This window comes from Glycine soja, chromosome 2 (assembly GCF_004193775.1).
Source record: "Glycine soja cultivar W05 chromosome 2, ASM419377v2, whole genome shotgun sequence".
Classification (NCBI taxonomy): Eukaryota; Viridiplantae; Streptophyta; class Magnoliopsida; order Fabales; family Fabaceae; genus Glycine; species Glycine soja.
In genome coordinates, this window is record NC_041003.1 from 6,636,305 (window position 1) to 6,659,246 (window position 22,942).

The 22,942-nt window shown below is 33.8% G+C and overlaps 3 protein-coding genes across 3 annotated transcripts; all 3 read left to right on the top strand.

Moving 5' to 3' along the window:
• The first annotated feature begins 4,627 nt into the window (after positions 1 to 4,627).
• LOC114370001 (pentatricopeptide repeat-containing protein At5g59600-like) lies at positions 4,628 to 6,154 on the top strand. The gene has a single exon (XM_028327288.1). The coding sequence runs from the start codon at positions 4,628 to 4,630 to the stop codon at positions 6,152 to 6,154; it is 1,527 nt and encodes a 508-aa protein (XP_028183089.1).
• A 1,355-nt stretch (positions 6,155 to 7,509) lies between these two features.
• On the top strand, positions 7,510 to 9,175 carry LOC114383941 (small ribosomal subunit protein S13, mitochondrial). Its single transcript, XM_028343639.1, has 4 exons — positions 7,510 to 7,692; positions 7,788 to 8,021; positions 8,178 to 8,330; positions 8,844 to 9,175. Exons 1-3 carry the CDS (start codon positions 7,633 to 7,635, stop codon positions 8,328 to 8,330), a joined length of 447 nt encoding a protein of 148 aa, XP_028199440.1. The 5' UTR covers positions 7,510 to 7,632; the 3' UTR covers positions 8,844 to 9,175.
• A 3,025-nt stretch (positions 9,176 to 12,200) lies between these two features.
• On the top strand, positions 12,201 to 20,252 carry LOC114383947 (DEAD-box ATP-dependent RNA helicase 39). Its single transcript, XM_028343644.1, has 9 exons — positions 12,201 to 12,793; positions 14,106 to 14,201; positions 14,283 to 14,471; positions 14,555 to 14,695; positions 14,911 to 15,051; positions 17,228 to 17,370; positions 18,969 to 19,098; positions 19,219 to 19,267; positions 19,641 to 20,252. The coding sequence occupies exons 1-9, from the start codon at positions 12,227 to 12,229 to the stop codon at positions 20,093 to 20,095; spliced, it is 1,911 nt and encodes a 636-aa protein (XP_028199445.1). The 5' UTR covers positions 12,201 to 12,226; the 3' UTR covers positions 20,096 to 20,252.
• The last annotated feature ends 2,690 nt before the right edge of the window (positions 20,253 to 22,942 follow it).

Below are 22,942 nucleotides of genomic sequence, written 5' to 3' on the forward strand. Positions count from 1 at the left end.
CCTGAGTTTCAGCATCTAGAAAGATTAGTGAGACCTATTAAGATTATACTGATTAATTTTGGAATAGTTACTTAAGACATATTAAGATTATTTTGTTTATTTGTCTAATGGATTATAATTTGATTATTGATATGCTTTCCCTTTCACTTGCAATTCTATTCTACTTATAGCTTAAAGATATCAGGCTAAGCTACTACGGTTAGATTTGATGACCAAAATATTTCGTGAGAAAAATAGATTTCCTTGCTGGGGGCAGACTGAAAACCCCCTGTTAATACCACTTGAAATTGTTAGATTTTAGTTTAACTTTTAGTATAATTCAAGCATGATGTGAAAGATAAAATTGAACAAATAATACCATCCAGAACATGTTTTGCTTCAAATTACCCGTTGATGTAAAATTTAATCTATAAAAATTAAATTGAAAAAAATTAACTATATTTATTGAGGTATTAAAATGCTTTGTTTCTACATGAGAAACAAATTGAATGACATTGAAGTTGTGTTGCATAAGCATGATAGGTGTCATTTTAATGGGGACAAGTGATGTTTACATAGAGTCATGCATAGATGAGTCACACTAAAAGTTGGATGATTAATAACTATGTTAGATACAAATTGAATTGAATAGGGGATCAGGTTGCTTACGTAGAACCACGACACTACACCGATGCACCATTGCCAAGACCAAAGCATATGCAGCGTGAGAGACCAAAAGAAAAAAAAAAACCTAAAGCAACTCACACATCTTGCTATAAAACTCGATCTAGTACAATTTATTAGGTAGTATAAGACTGTTAAGTATATATCTATGATCTTAATTAATCTTCATACAATATATATTTAAGTTTTTCAAGGTTATCAAATTAGGATTTGAATAGTGAAAAGTACATGTTGAGCTAATTTTTAAATTATGAATTATATTTAATTTGCATTGACTTGTAAGATTTACAGAGAATGAATAATTACTTCAAATATATCATATAGATGATATATATTGTTCAATGTAAAAAAAAAACTTAAACAGAAGTTTTGTAGAAGAAAATTATTAGTTATATTTGAGTTTATGAAGCCTTTTATTATATAAGAATAAAAATGAAGCAATTAAATAACTAAATAGAACATATGTGTTCAATGAGTGAATGATAAATAAAGTAGTAAATTAATCAAATAGGATAAGTTTAGAAGTGTTTCTTTAAAAAAACATTTCATGCAACAATTTAAGCTTATATGACTTTTCAGTTTTTTCATGAGAAATGGTGAAAATAATAAATCATTGAATTATATGATTCGTATATGAAGATATGAAATTGCATAGATTAATTCATATATTATTATTTTTATCGGCAAAATCATTTATATATTGTGAGATGTGAAGTTATTTAAAGTTCATCTCTTATGATACGAATCAATAGGTAACCAAACTATATTGAATCGTAAGATTTGAATCGCGCGTGAAACGTAAATTACAGTAACTATAGCAATAACATATAGTAAAGTAATATACATACATAAGAATGACTTTGAACCCATTGTGCCCAACCAAACAAGGAAAGATATATTAAATATTTGATTCAAAAAGTACAAGCACTAAGGAATACGATATATTTTGCTTGATTTATTTCCGAATCATATTTACTTATTCCTCTTTGGTTTGAATTATTGATTATTTTACATCAACACAAGCAAAATCACTCTATCATCAAACCAAGTTACGGGCTAGAGTAGCACACAACTCCCATAGATTTTTCAGTGGCTTTTATTATTGAAGGGTCTCCCAGGATAATGTAGATTGTGGAAGTGGCTTGGTCCTGAAGGTGGGATTATGCCTTTTGCTAGGGGGAAATTGGAACTTTTACCTGAATCCATTAGCATCACAGAAGCTCCTTTTTTGTTATTTTCTTGCTCCATAGACTGAAAATTTGGTCGAGTTGCACACACACAGTTATCGTTTGCTAATAACATCAGAAAGAATATGAGAGCACAGAGAAAATGAGTTTTGGCACCTAAGATACCCATAATTTCTTGATGTTTGGTAAAAAAGAGTTCTTTGGTTCAACTGTTCAAGACACAATTATGACTATTGACATGAAAACATTCTTTATATATGTAGTTCTAAGACTAGGTAAAGGTTTGCAAAGTGCCATGTAATGTAAGGACACCTGTTTTTAGAAAAAAAAATAGAGAAAAAAAATATGCATGCAATGTAAATCAAAGAAAAAAAATACCATATAGGTCTCAAACCTGTAAACTTGTAGCCTTTACATTATTAATAGGACATTCTAACAAATTAAACAAATAAGTCAAATGTTTATAATTTTTCAATAAGTGTTTAATGTCCAACAACCAATTAAACTGCTAATGCGCCATTGTTGTTGGGCTCGACACCATGTACATTGTCAATTGAACTGAATTAATCCCCTCTGACCTGAGTTTGAATTTGTAGTGAACTGATGAAAACTTACAATATCTGTCAAGGTTATTTTGCAAATGAAACACCAGCAATAACTAACCAAATGAAACACCACGCTATAGATCTGGAGAATCTGTTATTTTGCAAGAACATGCAAATAAGCACCACACTACATGGTTTGTTAAAGTCCTGTCTATCAAGGTTTGTTAAAGAACCAAGTGATGGAAACACGTTAGGTGTATGAAATGATGAAACTTACAATATCTATCGAGGTTTGTTAAAGAACCAAATGAACTTCGCAGATCATTGATGATAGTATGAAAGGTCCCTGATGATAGGAAATCCTCCTATGTGAATTGACAGATTGAGATTAAACCAAAAAGTCAAACCATCTAATTAATTCTGTTGCCTCACTTTCTCACGACTCAATCTAATTTTCATTAAACGTCTAATCTTATACCTTTACTTTAGCTAACCTTGGAACATTAAAAAGAAAAAAAGAAACTACTTTACATGGAAGTTAATTTCTTAACTATCATAAGCTTTTATCTCTGTTTTCTCTTCCATCCTTTGGACATATATATTGTTAGTTTTATTGTTCTTCATGCGCTAGAGATGGAAAAATGAAGCTGATAGAACTGAACTGCTTCTATATATAATAGGAACATCTTAACAGACAAGAACATAATACAAATCACATATTGAAAACATGTCATAATTAGAAAAAGGCAAGAAAAACATGCATCTTGATGCTGCATGTCAGGTCCTAAGTAAATAAATTATGAAACCCAAAAGTGTTAACTTCAAAGTTCTCACCGCTCCATAATGAGATGATGCTTTCTTTCCTGTGAATCCCTTTTTTCACTCTTTTGCAGGTAGTCCAGATCAAGAATAATATACCAAGGTTTTCTTGTTTTCTGGGCCAGTGACAATGAGGTAATTATAACCTTTCTGGTTTCTTGGTTTTCTGCTTGAAGTCCTTTGTCTGCCAAAAGTTCTAAAGTTCAAATATTGTCACTGTAGAAAAAGAAAAACTTGACAAGTGTAATAAAGAGAAGTTACTGGAATTCGGTGATGTGCGTGCTTGACATAACAATTGGCAAGACATCAATGAGAAAGGTGTATTGGTTAGGCATTATTCATGCTATTTGACTAATACCATTAGGAAGATATTATTTCTTAGCTGATGGAGAGGAAGAAACTTTCAGCATCGGTTCTGTAATCAACCGATGCAAATAAGATGTAGAAAGGTCAAATACAACCGCCTCCTTGCTCAACCGATTATAGGTACTTTTTACCTTGATTTTGTTTAGAACCAATGTAAAGAGACTTTTATTAAAATTATAATTTTATCAATCCTTTAAAATTATAACTTAAAAGATCAAATGCTCTTTTTAAATTTAACGATATGATTAATTTATTATACTTTTTATATATTCAGAGATTAAATTTAAATATTTTATCTTTTAAAAATGAATTTAATTATTTATTCATATTCAGATTATTTTTGTTGCAAAAGAATATAGGTCTTTACATGTATATTTAACTAAGATACAGAGACTAATTTGATGGATTTTTTCAATACTTTGAAGATTAATTATGATTTCTAATACTTGAAAGATCACTTATATAATTTTCTTATTTAAGGACTGTTTAGAGGAAGAAAAATGTTTTATAAAGATGAGATTGAGGGATTTATTTTTCACAAAAAATACTCATTTTTCTTAATTCAATAAATAGTGAGTGAAATATATAAATGTGATAGGATCTTTGAAAGTCTAATTTTTGTTTTGTATAAAGAATATTTTGAAAACCTTTTACTTTGATTATTTAAATGCATAACCAATAAAAATTAAAATAATAAATATATTAGTGTTGAAAGAGATTAAAAGAAATAAAACTTATAAAATATTAAAAAAAGAGTATATATCAATAATATTACGGATAATTTAAAAAAATAAATTTAAAAACAAATTTATTAAATTAACTAATTTAGCTAATACCAGTGAATTAGTTAATTGAATGTTATAAAAGATTCCGGAGGGAGCATGAACACTAGACTGACATCATAGGAAAATGAAAACTATGCCATTTTCTTCACAATTGAGATGGTCCCCATATGAATTTGCCTTGTGCCTACAAAAATGCCTGAAAGCAAAGGCCTTGAGGCCAGGCATGCAGGTCCATGCCACGTTACTCATTAGCGGAACAAACATGAACATCTTGTCTCTTCATTCAAAGCTTGTTGGAATGTATGCAAGTTGTGCTGACCTGAAATCAGCAAAACTCTTGTTTAAAAAAATTGAACACCCAAATGTTTTTGCATTCAACTGGATGGTTTTGGGGTTGGCTTACAATGGCCACTTTGATGATGCATTGTTGTACTTTCGTTGGATGCGCGAGGTTGGCCACACTGGCAACAATTTCACCTTTTCCATTGTTCTTAAAGCATGTGTTGGCTTGATGGATGTGAACATGGGGAGACAGGTTCATGCCATGGTTTGTGAGATGGGTTTTCAAAATGATGTGTCCGTTGCCAATGCTCTCATAGATATGTATGGCAAATGCGGGAGCATTTCTTATGCTCGTCGTTTGTTTGATGGAATGCGTGAGAGAGATGTTGCCTCGTGGACATCAATGATTTGTGGGTTTTGTAATGTGGGGGAAATTGAGCAAGCGCTGATGTTGTTTGAGAGGATGAGGCTGGAAGGACTGGAGCCAAATGATTTCACATGGAATGCGATTATTGCAGCATATGCTCGGTCGAGTGATAGCAGGAAAGCCTTTGGTTTCTTTGAGAGGATGAAAAGGGAAGGTGTTGTTCCTGATGTGGTTGCATGGAATGCATTGATTTCTGGGTTTGTACAGAATCATCAAGTAAGGGAAGCGTTTAAAATGTTCTGGGAGATGATACTTTCAAGGATTCAGCCAAATCAAGTGACTGTTGTTGCACTGCTTCCTGCATGTGGATCAGCAGGTTTTGTTAAATGGGGAAGAGAGATTCATGGATTTATATGCCGGAAGGGGTTTGATGGGAATGTTTTCATTGCTAGTGCCCTTATTGACATGTATTCAAAGTGTGGGAGTGTGAAAGATGCTCGAAATGTATTTGACAAGATTCCATGTAAGAATGTTGCATCATGGAATGCAATGATTGATTGCTATGGGAAGTGTGGCATGGTTGATTCCGCCTTGGCACTGTTCAATAAAATGCAGGAAGAAGGACTGAGGCCGAATGAAGTTACTTTTACATGTGTTCTTTCAGCTTGCAGCCATAGTGGTTCAGTGCATAGAGGTTTAGAGATCTTCTCATCAATGAAACAATGTTATGGGATCGAGGCAAGCATGCAGCATTATGCTTGTGTTGTTGATATCTTGTGCCGTTCAGGAAGGACGGAAGAAGCATATGAATTTTTCAAAGGCTTGCCAATACAAGTCACAGAGTCAATGGCTGGGGCTTTTCTACATGGGTGCAAAGTCCATGGAAGAAGAGATCTGGCTAAAATGATGGCAGATGAAATAATGAGAATGAAGTTAAAAGGACCTGGTAGCTTTGTTACACTGTCAAATATCTATGCTGCTGATGGTGACTGGGAAGAGGTTGGGAATGTAAGGAATGTGATGAAAGAAAGAAATGTCCATAAGCAGTCTGGTTTTAGTTGGATTGAAAAGCCAGGTGGGATTCTTGAAGGGGAGAAAGAGAAAGAAGGGAACAATATGGCCAGTGAATTGGATATGTGAGTATGTGACATTATATAATATGATTGGTACCAAGGGGGTCTAGTTTAATTGATTGAATAGGATGTATGAGTAGTTGTAAACCCTCTAGTACTTGTCTTCGATTCTGGCGGATAAAAAAAATGATTAGTGCTTTTCTCCTTCACATTTAGCTGGAAATACATCACAAAGACTGACATGGGTTTGAAATTTATGTTTCTACTGGAAGAGCTAGTCCACACTAATTTTTTGATGCAAGAGTAACTCAAATTTCAATTTTTTTTGTTCATGTCTATTTTCCACTTTGTAATTGTTTATTATCTACTGCCTAAATCTAGACTTTAGATAAATTTTATTTATCCCTTGAGGGCAAGTGAGACCCTTCTGCAAAAGCATATGATTTGTTGGAGAAATAACAAAGGATAGCTCTTTGGTGATTCAGTGTTTCAGTAATTGTTGGCACAGGGGAGGGACACTCCAGATTGAGCACAGCACAAACAATTGCAATCAATATAGCAGCCTGCAATACTGCAGCTGCAGGGACCAAAAGCTTACCATCACCACCCCCTCCAGAAGTTGATCTTTGGGACAGTGATGCTACTTGATAATGAAATAGCACAAGGGCATAAACTGAAATCAGGTTTGGTTGGGATGGTCAAAGGGGTGTAACCAACTAGATAAGACCTTTCAGGACAAGTTAGTGAACCGAGGAGAATTGTCTAAGCTTCTTTGCTATACATGAGTGTGTAAATTCATCGTTGATAATCCTCAGTGCCATACTATTGCTTTGTTGAGACTTGAGACTTTTTTGGTTGTGAGTATTTTTTTAATTAAAGCAAAAATAAAAAATATAAGTTGAAAAATATTTGGAATTGTAACAATAAAATTGAAAAGCATAAATAGTTCATAATTATGGAGGAAAAACCCAAATTTAAAAAGATAATTTAAGAGTATACATAATTGAAATTTAAGACAACAAAATTAATATTAAAATTTAAAGGTAATTAATCTAAGAAAATTAAGATTTTAAAAGAGTTAATAAAAATTAAAATAAATTAATAATTTAAAACTTTTTAAACTAAGACAATATTACATGATTTTAAAGTAGAATGTGTCCAAATAAGAAAAAAAAATCAATAAGTATTTTTATTTTTACGATTATTAACTTAAATTTATAATATAAAACAAAACATATTATGAATAAGCTAATTTAATTACAGTTAATTTTCAAAGAAAGCTTTGAAACCATTATATAAATAAAACAAGTTTATCTATATGCACAAAGACACGAGAAAAAGTAAAACATTTTTGTTTTTCAAAAACAACTAAATTCTCGTTTTATTTTAGAAAAATAGTTAATTAATTCTTTAATTTTTGGTGCTCCATCTCCCACTTCCCATAGAGGCATCACCAATTCACCATCCAAAAAGGAACAAACCGCAAAGTTGGAAAACCTACATACATTGCTCGCAAGTAGCATCTGCAAATCTTCCAACTCCACCATGTTCGGTTCCGCACGAATCCTCTCCGACGTCACTCTCCGCCTCCGTCAAAACCTTTCGGTAATTTCTCCCTCCCTCAACTCAATTCACCTTCGCCTAGGGCTTTCTTTCTCGAACATTCCAGAGAGCTTCACAATTTTTATTTTTTTTTGCAGGTTCACGGTGTGCGCGTGCAGAACATAAACATCGGAGGCGGTGTGGGAGGCGAGATCCCGGACAACAAGCGTCTGGTGTACGCTCTTCAGAACCTCCACGGAATAGGCCGTTCCAAGGCGCAACACATCGTCGCCGAGCTCGGCGTCGAGAACAAATTCGTCAAGGACCTTAGCAAGAGAGAACTCTATTCCATTCGTGAATTGCTCTCCAAGTATCTCATCGGAAATGATTTGGTACCTAATTTGATTTTAACTTATGAAATAGGTTTTAGTTTGGTTTTACCTTTCTTATTTTCTACTCGTATGCGTGATTGGGGGGAAGTTTACTATTCAAATAGGCTTGTTTGTTTCGTTATGTGTATGTAATGTGTATTTGTGTGTTTTTCTCAGAAAAAGTGTGTTGAGAGAGATGTGGGAAGGTTGGTGGGCATTCAGTGCTACCGAGGGATTAGACATGTTGATAGCTTGCCATGCCGCGGACAGAGGACTCATACAAATGCACGCACCAGGAGGAGCCGGAAAACTTTCTCCGGATCCAGATAGGTACTGCTCGAGAAACAGATTAATGTGAGACGATGAAATAAGTTTTGTTAGAGACTTGGTTGCTTTAAGTGGAATCAATGTTTAGATTTACTTGTTCAATTGCCTTTGGCGTGTTTATCTTTGCTTTGCAAGAGTGTTATGGTCTTATTTTGCATTTTGATGAGTTTCTTTCTTGTCTTGGTTGATTAGATATGGTTAATGTGGTTTTTAATTGATATTTTTAATCATTTGCATTGGTCAAAGTTTTGTTGCAACTTTTGATATTGCGGAAAATTACAAACAAATGTAGATGGTGCGATTACAATTGTGGTCCCAATGCCAGTCATGGACATCCCGAAAACCTTAATGTTAGGGCTGCAATTGCAGTTGCACACTGTTTATAAAGCCTTAGTGTTAGGGTTATTGATGTGATCTCTTCTGAAATTGTAATTCATTGATTTATTATGGGTTGTGAATAAGTTGGGAGTGGAATCTGTGTTCGATGGTTATGACATCCAACTTCTCATATTTTAGGTTTCTTATGTGTTGGAGTCAGCTTCACTTATAATATGGAATGCACATTTGCTGGACCAGTGAGTTCCCAATATTCAAGTTTCTTGAGTGCAGTGCAATTTTCCACTATATTTTCCCAATTTGTTGCTATTCCAAGGCTCAATTATTTTGCACTCTTTTGTCTTTAATTTTGTGAAATGCACTGAAGTTATTGCGATGGAATGTGTTGGTAGGTTGGACCATTGATGTTTAATGATAAATGAAAACAATCCAAGCTACTAACTTATGAAATGTGGCAGAGGATGGTGTTAATGTATCAAGCTAGAAAAAAAATTCAACTTTTATGCTTTCTAGATTTTGAAAGATGCTGAGACGTGGTTGCCAAATAATTTTTTGTAGCACACAAGTTTGAGTTCTGATGGGAGGGAGGAGGGGAAGGGGAAGGGGTGTAAGGAGAGGGACTTCTTGTTTGGTTTGTAAGGGAATGGAAATAAATAATTTATTATTATACCCATACAGTAAGAAACTTCAAGTATTCCTCTGCTCTGACATCTCTTGAATGTTGAAGGGAATGGAAAAATGGGTATCTTGGTCTCTTTATTTTTATTTTCCCTCTCACTTTAACCAAACACATTGAGTGATGTATGGGATAATGGGTGGTATTTGTTTGAGGAAAGGATGGGAGATATAGGGGAAAAGAAGAATAAATATAACTGCTAGCTTTTGAGTATTTGATGATTCACAATCAGTATCTACATCAATGTTTGATTATGGATGCTGAGAAGGGGAAGCAATGATTCTAACCAGCTGCATTTTAAGGTGCTCAATTCCTGCCTTGGCATCCAGACCCTGACTGCACAACACCAAATTTTCATTTTCATATGGTGCAGCGGTAAAGTTGTGCCTTGGTGACTTGTTGGTCATGGGTTCGAATCCGGAAACAGCCTCTTTGCATATGCAAGGGTAAGGCTGCGTACAACATCCCTCCCCCATACCTTCGCATAGCGAAGAGCCTCTGGGCAATGGGGTACGAAATTTTTTATATATTACTGCAAGGCTTGTGAGAGAGACTGCAATGGTCTATAAATTCGCAGCCTAGACTTTTAGGCTGCCTCACCGTGGAGACTGTTAATATTAACCACCTGGGCACTCGCTATCTTTTTTATTTTCCACTAGAGCCAGAGCTAAAAGAAAGAAAGACTTGAGTGGAATCTGAATCACAGATTCGGCTTCTTTGAGGCAAGTGAAGTGAGCCAACAACTTCAGGGGATATAGCAACAGAAATGGTCCAAATAATATAAAACGAAGCGTATACGGATATTAAACTCAATCATATGATAGTATTTTAAGCAGGCAAAATAAATAAACAAACTTTTAATACAGATACATTTGAAGACGGATCATATCATATATCGTTTTTGTTTTTTTACAGCATCATATCATATATCTACTATCTACTACTTTAACAATTTAATTTTTAGATAAATTTTTTCGTTCAAATTATGATTATTTTGGACATTCGATTGGGGTCATGTGAGGTGTAACTGGTGCAGTTCAGTTTATTGTTTAGAGATGAACTTGGAATTGCATAATGACGAACTGGTTAAATGTAAGCAACTAAGGTCCATAACTATTAACTATGGGTTTGTATAGGTGGGGTGGAGAAGCAAGATACCAACAGATAATTAACCTCAGGTAATTGCCTCAAGTAACGGCACCATACATAAATTTAAGTTCTTTTTGGTTTCTATTTTTTTGATAAATGGAAGGGAAGATAAACAACTGACAAACTACACGATGAGTACAACCAACTTCAAGGATGTGTAAACCTAACATAGGGGGTGTCTTGTCTACAGTAATCCGATAAAAGGAAGCATAATTTACTAGACCGACCTGCCTCATTTTTTTAGGTTTGGTTCGAATTGGGTTGATATGATGGACCTAACCCATAATCATCCCTAGTCTTGTTTATCACTTTTAATTAGATATTCAATTTTCATAACAATTATTACAAAATTAAATCCTTTCTATTAGTAGTTTTAATATTTATTCTTACTCTCAGTCTTTCAATTCCTTATTATCTATTTCTATCAAACTTTATTTGTAAAAAATATATTTGTAAGCATTTTTTTGAATCCACTATTTCTATACAGCTTATATTTTATATATTAGGACAATACATGGGAAATGCTATTAGTAAAACAAAATAATGTTAGCTTTAGTCGTGTTCGATAAGATCACTCAATTTAACTAATAAACTATGTTTTTTTGTTTTTTTGTTTGTTTACGATAACAAATTTCAATGTCTGTTTTTGTTATTTTGATATGAAACTAATGTTAATAATCAAATCTCGCAACAAATACACCAATAGTTTGGAAAATATGCACTTTGCCACAAAGGGTACGTTTGACATGAAAAAAAATAAGAAAAAAAAAATCTTTTATTGAGTTAAAATTAGTTTGTGCATAAACTACTTGGTAAAAACTCTTTAGTAGCTTTTTCCAAAGCTTATTTTTAACTTATGTTTAAGTGAATCTTAACTTAATAGATTTTTTTTTCTTCCATTGTGTTTGTGGAAAAAATTGTTTAAATAGATCCTAGCTGTTTTCTTTTTTTGAGATATCCTAGCTATGGTAATTGTCACTTGTCGGGGAGACAGGGAATATTTTTGGCATAATAATAATAATAATAATAATAATAATAATAATAATAATAATAATATGTTTTTGAAGTCGGAAATATGTTTTTATCTTTATTTCCATAAATAATTACAATAATACTACTTTATATACTACTTTTAAAAAATTATATAAAAACTGGAAAAGTATTTTTTTTATTTTCATTACTTTTTATGTAATTTTTTACTGCACTTTTATGTAAAATTTAAACATAAGAAGTACTTTTTTGTAATAAAAGTTTACAATTTTTTCTCAAATATAATCCAATAATTTAAATATGAATCAATAACTTTAAGACTGAAGCTATCATTCTTCACATTATCTCAATTAAATTTCCTTAAAATATATTTTTTCTCTTTTTCAGTGATACATTTAACAGTGTCATCTTTTTATTTGTACCTTTAATTTTTTTTAAGTACACATTCCTTTTGATCTATCTAATCCTATTTTTTATTTATAAACTGAATTTCAATAATTTTTTCATAGAAATTATTAATACTTCAAAACAACTATGCATAACAATTTAAATTAATCATTATAAATTTAAAATATAATTTACATCTTTAAAAATATTTATTATTATTTTTATTATATATAATTTATATATTAATAATATTTATTTATTCTAATTTTGAATTACATAAAAATTAAAAAATACTCGTTAAAATTAATTTGCTATATCCTGGCTTGCAAAACCATTCTTGATCCTTCAAAAAGTATCAACAATGCTTCTTCTAAAAACCCCACTCTGTTATCTCAACCTAAACCTCCCAAACACCCCATCCATGGCGGGAGCAACAGGCAGAACCCTCTTCACCCTCTCCCTCTCTTCCTCCTCTTCCCTCACGCGCCTCTCTCTCATCCCCAAGCGCGTCCCACTCCCCAAACCCCTCCCCCTCTTCCGCCGCTTCCGCCCTCTCTGCTCCGTCTCCGCCGCCGCGCCGGAAGCTGCCGACGCGAAGCACTCAATACTCCTCGAGAGGCTCCGGTCCCGACACCTCCGTGACGCCGCGAAGGCCGCCCCCGAACCGAGGAAGAAGGAGAAGGTCGCCGCCGCAGCCGCAGCCGCCGCCGCCGCCGCCGAAGCGAAGGAGAAGAAGAAGGCGGTTGCGAGCTTCGAGGAGCTGGGACTGAGTGAGGAGGTCATGGGGGCTGTTAGGGAAATGGGAATTGAAGTTCCCACTGAGATACAGAGCATTGGCATCCCTGCCGTTTTGGAAGAGAAGAGCGTCGTTTTGGGGTCGCACACTGGCTCTGGCAAAACCCTCGCTTACTTGCTTCCCCTTGCTCAGGTGTGCTTTTTTCTGCATTCGTTTTGAAAAATAAAAATGAATTTTTTTTTCTTCCGTTTTTGTGCTTCTTATCATGAATTGTGTGGGCTGAGAAAGTTTTAAGATAGTAAGTAACCTGTCCATTTCATACACGTAATGGATCAGACACTTGCAATACTCCTAGATAAATGTTGATATATGTTTTTTTTTTTTTAAACTTGTATGAGGAGTTTGTTTTCAAGGTATACCATTGCATTGATGTTTAGGAATATTATTCTTTGGTTGACATTTAATAATTAAAGAAAAATAAATAAATTTTATTAAATTAAAAAATTGAAAAAAAAAGAGTAGAAGAATGAAATGAAGTGAGGATGAGTAGTTATAGTAGAAAGCAACTTTCATTTCTATGAGAATCTAAGATACACACCTTTCACCATGGGAATAAGAAGTAAGACAAATATATATATATATATATTGTGAATTGAAGGGGCAACGTGCCCCAACAATTTTATATTCTTTATAATCAACAATCAAAATACGTGTGAATTTTTTTTTTCCAAAACTTGTACCAAACATAAGAATGTGCTATTTCCTAGTTCACTTTCTCGAGAATAATTTTTGATACCTTAAAACAAACACAATTCTAGGATGAATAATGTATGCACTAACAATGTAAGGTTTTATACATTATCATGTTACAAACCACTGTGTAGGGTATGCTTGTTGATCTTTTTAATAACTATCTTAAAAGTTATACCCACGATGATATCTAATTGATTGACGGTGGAAAAACTTTTATACCAATGCAGATAAGAATGTCACATTAATTTGATAAATTGTAGTATTTGTTATGTTTACAGTGACGCATTCATTTTTAAAACCTTTTTTTCTCTTTTGAGATTTGTGTTGGAAGATAATTTTACGCGTTGTATTGTAGTCTTTTATTATGATTTTTAAAATTTGCTCTATATTCTTGTGTCTGCGTGGTATCACGTCTTTATATCCCATGTTGCATCCATACTTTCTAGGTCTGAGCAATTTTAATTTCACAGCAGGAACTTGCATTTTCTGTACATGTGCCTCATATATGGGAGTGATTTACGTTTTTTGCATTTTGTGTGTTTGTGAGGTACTTCATACTTTCACTATCTATGGAAATGGTTAAATTTAATCGTTTGATGTTTGGAATGTTGTTTTACAGATTGGACAAACTTGTTTTTGGGGAACTTGTTCCCTTCATTACTTTTGTTTCATATGTTATTTAATATTTACTTTGGCTGAGGAAAACTTGTCTAGCCATCTATTGACTGTTAATTTGTTGCTGTACCTGTAGTTGTTAAGACGGGACGAACAATTGAATGGAATACTGTTGAAGCCCAGGCGTCCACGAGCTGTTGTGCTGTGTCCTACGAGGGAGTTATCCGAGCAGGTAAAATGCATTTTACTCATGGTATAGAGATCACTTCTATTATGTTGGATGACACACAATAATATGAAGTGGGCTTTATAGGTTTTTCGAGTTGCAAAATCGATAAGCCATCATGCACGATTCAGGTGTACCATGGTAAGTGGTGGTGGCCGGCTTAGGCCTCAGGAGGATTCACTTAATAACCCCATTGATGTGGTAGTTGGTACCCCTGGCAGGGTTCTTCAACATATTGAGGAGGGAAATATGGTATATGGTGACATCAAATACTTGGTGAGTATCTCTCAATCAACAGTTTTTAATAGGCAACAATGAGCTGCAAGCTTCACTTACTGCTGGTGGTCTTTGCTTTGCAGGTTTTGGATGAGGCGGACACAATGTTTGATCGGGGCTTTGGTCCTGATATACGCAAATTTATAGGCCCATTAAAAAATCGTGCTTCAAAACCTGATGGCCTAGGTTTTCAGACTATCTTGGTAACTGCAACCATGACAAAGGTGTGTATGCACCATAATCTTGTTGGCTACATGCGAAGTAAATATTAATGGCTTAAAAGATTATCCATAACATGTGAGGCCTAATATATGTGTAGTGCAGTGGTCCATTTTCACTTTTCTGAACTCTGGACAATCTCTGTTACATATAAATGTAACACATTTTTCATTATCAATTTTGACAATGAACTTCCAGTGTTGACTTCTGAGTCTTTCAGGCTGTGCAAAATCTGATTGATGAGGAGTTTCTAGGCATTGTTCATCTGCGCACGTCAACATTGCATAAAAAGATTTCTTCTGCTCGTCATGATTTTATTAAACTTGCAGGTTCTGAGAACAAGCTTGAAGCATTACTTCAGGTATACTCCTGTATTTTGGCATCTGTCTTACATATGTTCACCAATGGTTGATATTTATAGGTTGTGTTAAGATGTGTAGATCTAGTGGCACTAAGTCTCTTTGGAATTGTTTGATCTTGGGATTAAGTCTCACTCAAGCTGCTCTGCTTTCACTTTAGTTAATGAGATAAGTCTAGGTTGTTGTTGTTTTGTGTTAGGATGTGATGCTAATTATGTTATATCTCATATAATACAATATGTAACATATTTTCTAGCAACCGACAACTAAACATAAAAACTTCTAAAGCATAGGAGAAAAATGCACCTTTTGGTGCATATTTTATGTGCTAAAAACACTTGGCTTTGCACAAGGTGAGATGCGACTCCAAATATGTAATGCTTGCTAATTTATAGATGTATGCCCTTTCACTGACAAGTTTTAGAACAGAGATTGAAATATTTTATATTGGAACCAGTGATGAGTGCTTGTATGGCCAAATCTTTAACATATTCAATATTCTACAATTGCATTTTCCATTTTTATTTGTGTTTCCACTTAATGTTTCCCTTTGGTAAGGGTGTCCAAATCATGATGCTTAGTGATTGGACTGCTTTATAAGAAAAATGCAAATTTTTTTTTTTTTTTTTTGCATACGAGGAAGCATGTACTTTATTTACAGTTTTTCTGTTATTTTCTGTTCACATTCAATATTTTCATCAGCTTTTTCTGTTTTATAATGGAAACTATAGCCATGTTTTTCAAATCATAGTTTGAGCTGTCAAAATGAGCCACAACCTGGTCAATGAAGCTCCCCATGGGTTCAAGCCAAGTCGGATTTGTAAAAAATTGACTCGCCAAGACTGTAGGTCAATTTGGCTAAGCTCACTTAGTTCATGCCTCACATGGGTTCAACCTGGGTGTTTCTTTTTTAATCTTGTACTTGTTTGGAATTTGGAATTTTTAACTTTGAAATTTTAATACTTGTTAAATAGCGTTTTATGGCGGATAGCGGTGAACACCTTTAAGAGCCATTTCAAAATGGCGGATGGTGTGGCGGTCTATGGTGGACAAAAAAAAATTTAAATATATAAAAACCAGAACAAAAACAGCAAAGATGGCATCTATATATATATATATATATATATATATATTAAAAAAATCATTGCTTTGGTATTGACTGGTTGTCCATGTCCCTGGCATTATCCTATAACTGAAAAATAATTGGAATAAGGTTTTGTAAGAAAACTTCAGGACAACAAACAAATAGTAATTCTGAAAAAACAGAATTAAAAATGAGATTGAAAAAACAGAGCAGAGGACAATTCTGAAAAAGGGGATTTCAGTACCAACATAAACAAACATAATAAACAGAGTGAAGAACATTTGAAAAGAGGAGAAAAGGAGAGAAAAACAGTTCAGGAAAATAAGAAAGAAGAAAAAATGAAAGATAAAACCAGAGTATGTCAGAGTAGAGAGGGTCACCGGACAGAGTGGGTCGCCAGAGGGTTCGCACATAGGGAAGGTTTTGTGCAGCTAGGGTTCGAGTGAGTGTGAGAAAAAATTCTTATTCGTAGACGGAAGGGTTCAACTAAGAGTAACAGTTGTGTTTCGGGCCAGGTTGTTTCTAATGGGCCAACCTGTGCCCAAAAATTTTGAAAAAAAAAACAGAAAACCCACCACATCTGCTATGCCCGCCATGAACCAGCACGACATTGCGGTCATGGCGGGCGCCATAGCCCAAATGGCAGATGCCGTTATATGAGCTAGAATAGCACCTAACGGATTGTGGAGGCAGCTGTTACACCTTCGTAATGCCGTTATGGCGCCGCCATAGCCGTCATGTGACAACTTGTATTGCATTGTTGTAACTTTGTATTACTGGAATTGTGTTCTGTTTTTGTATTTTTTTTTCTCAGTTTTTCTATATTTTTTAATTTTAGGTGAGTCAACCAGTATAACCCTCCAACCTGTTGTAGGTCGAGCTGGGTTAGTTATTTCTTGGCTCACCTAAAAGTGAGCCAGTTGGGTTGCTTCACGTTTTGGCTAACTCGTGGTGGGTCAACCCAAGTGAGCCAGGATGGATGACTTTGGCAGCTTAGTCTTCATTTGCTTATTCCTATCAGTGTACTGGTTGGCTTGAATGTTTTGTTCATTCACTGGGTTTTCATTGTGTGTTTTGTGATCACGTGATGGTAGGTACTAGAGCCAAGCCTAGCAAAAGGGAATAGGGTGATGGTTTTCTGCAATACATTGGATTCAAGTCGTGCTGTGGATCATTTTCTTGGTGAAAATCAGATTTCTGCTGTGAACTACCATGGGGAGGTACCAGCAGAGCAAAGGTAATATGCTAAATTGATATTCTTATCTACTTCTCCCCCTTTATTTTGTTGTGGTGTGAAATTAGGCACATCATAACTTGTGATTTTAGGGATTAGATGGAGAGGTGATTTGACTCCCGTAAACTCTAAAGTGAGGTGATATGTAGAGTGAGAAAGGGTGCATCTAAAGTTGATTATTTTGAACTGGGTTAAAGTTTGCAAGGAAGTACTTTTCAAATCGGTGGTGGTACCAGTGGCGGAGCTTGCTTATGACAGGGGGGAGCCATGGCCCCCCCAAACTTTTTTCAAGTTTACATATATACATAATTATAACATATATTTAAAGTGTTAAAGAAAATTTAATTATATAATTTCTACTCTACGTAATATAACACACGGTACAGTTGCAATGTATGCTTTTCAGTTAGTTTTGGTCACTGCATGTTTTTGGTTGCTCGGACTTGGAGGCTGCTAGAGGGATTTTATTGTTTTATACAGTATATATATGTTGCAGTGACTTATATATATATAGGTAATTTTATTAACAAAAAGAGCAATAGAAAAGCTTCTGATACATTCACACAAACATATTCTCTTTCATCTTCTATGTAAATTTTATTAATTAGATATTAAAATGTATAAACAGTTTAATTAAGCAATTAAATTGTTATATCGAAATAATATTTTAAAAATGAAAGGAATATAGTTAAAATAATTTATTCACTTAGATTTTGAATTCTTTAAAATTTTAAAATCCCTTATCCAAACACTACATATGGTAATTTCTAATTATTTACCTCAATGTTATTTGCTTATCATTTGTGTTTATATTGCAACTTAAAATTTAGATATATAATATGACATTACATATTTAATTTACTCAATAAAATTTTATATAGGCCCCCAAATTTTTTGTTCAAGCTCCGCCACTGGTTGGTGCATCTCGCCACTTTAAATAAATCCAATCCATGCAAAAGAGGTAATAGATAGTCAAAAACGTAAAATTTATTTTACAAATGAGACTTCCAATAAATGTGGTATATAACACTGACTTGACACCTTTTTTTATGCTACAACTATGACAAATTAGTCAATTAGAAGACTACAATACCCTCTGCTTTGGGAACACTTCAAATAACTGCTAACTTAACCAGGAAAATTTTACTAATCATCTCGAATAGCTTGTTACTTTAGGGTAATTGTGACTTGCCTGATACTCAGGTTGATGAATCATGCTAATTTGTTGTTGACTACTGAATTAAACTTCCTTGTCTGTAACTACCAAGACTTAAACACACATTTAGATGCTGACACTGCATCTCATATTCTCGTGGTCGCTCATATGAGTGAATACTAGTTCACAAAATGTCATGTCTAAAGTCTGCACAGGAAGATTTTTGTAATAAATAATAGATAATGTCTTATCTAAAGATTAATGAACAAAGAAAATACAGGAAGAATGGGAAAAACATTGGAGGTCTCACTGAAAGGAAATGGTTTTTATATACATTAAAATTGCATATGGCAGCTTTTGAGCCTACAATGCCATTTAAGCCAGTGCTTCTCTGATGCTCTGTTTCCTGTTATGCCAACTTATTTGTATTGCTTCTTGAATTCAGGGTTGAAAATCTCAGAAAGTTCAAGAGTGATGGTGATGATTGTCCTACATTGGTTTGCACGGACTTGGCTGCTAGGGGTCTAGACTTGGATGTAGATCATGTTGTCATGTTTGACTTCCCCTTGAATTCCGTGAGCATCATATCTATTAATTTATTTAGTGGCCTATTGGGTCACTAAGTATCTCTTCCTTCTTTCTACCTTTCTTGATATTATTTGGTTAAAAAATATTCCTTTCCCTTTCTATTTTAGATTGACTACCTTCATCGCACTGGTAGAACTGCTCGTATGGGTGCAAAAGGTAACAAGCATATATCATGTTTATCAGTTTAACCAAATGGATAATCCCGCTCTTCTAAAAGTTGTATTTGTTTTCTTTATATTTTTGTAAAAATGGAAGCTGCAATCAATGTTCTTGCATATACTCTATGAAACCAAACTTTTATTCAAATTATGGTCACCATGATATTGCTTATAAAAGTTTGGTGTGTCACTTTGATAAAAAAAATGTCATTTTGGGATATACAAGGTTTCTACTGTCATACCAAATCCATGCCGTCTTATGTCTGAGTCACCATGTCTTAGCTTATTGCCGCATATTGGACATTGCCACCGTGACTGTTACAAATTTGTAGTTGTATTAGGAAGAACTAAAATGCTCTTTTCTCTTGCAGGGAAGGTAACAAGTTTAGTTGCTAAAAAGGACTTGGACTTGGCCAGCAAAATAGAGGACGCATTAAGGAAGAATGAGAGTTTGGAGGCTATCACAAAAGAAAGTGTCCGAAGGGACATTGCAAGGACCCAAAATCAAAGCACTGAGAAGGGAAAGAGCAAAAGATTGGTTAAAGTTTCAAAAGTTATGGGCAAATCTGGTAGTCGTTTTGGTTCTGGGAATAATGGATCAGGTATGAAATCTGGTAAAGGGTCACCAGTCAAATCTATGAAGAAAGGGATTCAAGTTTCAAAATCTGGAAAATCTTCTAGTGCAAATAGCTTAAGAAAAGCTTCTACAGAGAAGAGGCAATCAAGTAAAATGGTCAGTGCCACCAAATCTACGAATTCTAAACTCAATGTTGTGGGGTTTAGGGGGAAAAATTCGTCTTCAAATAATAAAGAATCGGGTTTGTGAAGTTGATTGTGGGCCATATTGTACCGTATAGGAACTAAATGGCTCTCGTTTTTGTATTAGATAAGATTTTTTCTGTAGTAAAGATAGTATTATAATTTAATTGTTTTAGTTCCTGCCTTTTACGTGCCTAAAAATATAGTAGTTTCTGTTTTTATTATCTATTTTCACAGCAGGCACTGTATACATGTTTGATTTCTTTGCATTCTTCTTCTGCTCTAAAGATCAAATTTTGATGACAATATTATTCAAGTTCTCAAAAGATCGGTGAAGTGCTTTGGGGACTCTGTTGGGACACCTTGTTACATATCCCAAACCCACATGCTTCAAACAGTTGAAAGAAATCTGAAGAAAGGAGGGAAATTCCCGATTCATACCAGTGAGGTTGTAAAGCTGTTCAAGAACAAAGAAAGGAAGCTGATTTTCTAGTAGTACCAACTCCTTCCTAATATCCCAACTCATCCATGGTTTTATCAACAAAGGGTCCTTTCCCTGCCAGTCTTCGAATCTATGCCATCTCAAAAAATGCTCAATTATGAAGCAAGCGTCAACTAAAATCATCTTTAAGAAATCGTCGCTATTACATTTAATACGTTCTCCATAACAACTTCGAATTTTTTCTTCCGACGCTTGAAGTGTGACAACAAAATCTGCCATAGGTAGCTGGGTTCGATTTAGAAATGCCTTGAGATATTTTAGTTTAAGCTCTTCCATTGAATCAAAATTGTTTTTTTCCTTACCATTGTGAAAAGGGCCAGTGGAAACAAATAGAGGTGTATAGGCTTTCGGATTAGTTTCACGAATGTTTGTGGTACTCTATAAATGCATTGCTTATCAAGTCCATACATTGCTGGAGGTTCCACATCTTGAAGCATCTCGGTCAATTTTGTCTCCAAACATTGTTGTTGACTCAGTGAATCACTTGTTGGCCCTTCCATTTGGTTTAATTTCTGTAGCTTGGAGATTCATAGACATTGATAACCAACATGATAGTCAGATCAAGTATAATATTACTATTATAGAATCAATTTCGTTGAAATTTCCCTAGTTATGGAACCAAGAGGCAAATCTAAATCAAGCACTTCAATATAATATGACAGAGGCATTGGATGTAATATATTTTTAAAATTATAGGGTATACTACAATTAGGATAAAAAAATACTCCCTATTCTGTTTTTTGTTACCTTTGTTTTGGTCAATTATTACTTTTAAGTAAAACAAGAGTCAGGATAACAAAGCTATTATGTTCACTTATCAAATAAAGTTATGGATAAACTATGGATGGAATAAAAAAAGATAATAACTAAATATATTGAGCCAAAAGAGGAAGAGAAGGAACTTGATGGTCAAATTGTTGAGCATAAATCTTCTGCAATTCAGCTACTGCTTAAGATTGTTCTCATTTTGCCGGAATAGTGCTTCGTGCTTTATATGGATGATGAGGAGTTATAACTAAGATGGATGAGGGAAGGATTTGAAACAACAGCTGAAGCCCAATGAAACGATTGGAGATTGGTGCTAAATTGAAGTTTATTGCTTTGTATAGGGGCCTCTGTAGGGGGGTCTGTTAAGACTACATTTTGATTTGAATCTATTCGTCAATGTAAACAGCCCCTTCCTTTGCTTTTTTTATTAAATAAATAAATAAAAGAATAAGAATTAGGTCATCATATTTCTCACTATAAATAAAGAAACTTTTAGTCCAGTCTTACAAAACATTCCTGTTCTTTCTCCTCTGACTCTCTCAGGAACTCTAACAGCAATCGGAGGATCTCTGTAGAGCACCAGAAATGTCACAATTGGTAACGGAGAATGCTTGAGTAACTACATCGAGGTAAGAAATGAATTACTCACACTTGAGATTATAATGAACAGGAATCCCTAGAGGATTAATTTTTGGGTAGTTTTATGAAATTCAATTTTGTTCTTATGTTTTTAATCACAAATTGATTGTGTTTGATGGACCAATTGGTGTCCTAATTCAAAATTGTTGTGAAATTAATAAGTTCTTGTGTTGAGTGTGAATCCTGAAAATTGAGACTTTTCCTAATTAGTGTGAATTGACAGAGTTTCTCTTGTTTGTATAAATCTAAGTAGAATTTTTATTTTTTCTCTTTTCAAATCCTTTTGATTTTTAAATTTACATATATCTTTTTGTCATGAATACTCAATTTTCTGCATTTTATAGAGTGAACGCTTGAAAATTATGTGACAGTACTTTCTTTGCACCTGATATATTGGCCTTTTAATCTTTTTTTTTCTTTCTAAAATTTCCTGCACCGTATATATGTACATATATCGATCCTTTTATTTCACAAGCTTTTGTTTTTCTTTTGCACACGTGAATTATCATGGAACATGTTTATTATCTACATTAATATATATATATATATATATATATATATATATATATATATATATATATATATATATATATATATATATAATGCGTTTATTAATTATTGTTATTATTTAAATATGTTTATCTAATGATATGTTGGATACATGTATTTTGTATAGTGACGTGTTATATATATTTGTTACATATAAATATATTTACAAGCTTTGAAGTTAGATATATTTTATTATATACATGTTTATCTATTTGTTAAGTATATTTGTTACTAATTAATTGACATTGAAGATGTTATAGTTTTGCTATGATATGATATTGAAAATTATTCGAGTCGATGTATATATATATGGGTTGTGTCTTGTAAACATTGCTATGAATGTATAATATGATATATGAGAATAAGTGAAGTAAGCAATGAATTGTGAGCTATGAACTGTGTAGTCACATAACTGTAAAACTCTTTAAGAGCGACGAGTTCATGCATGATGAGTTT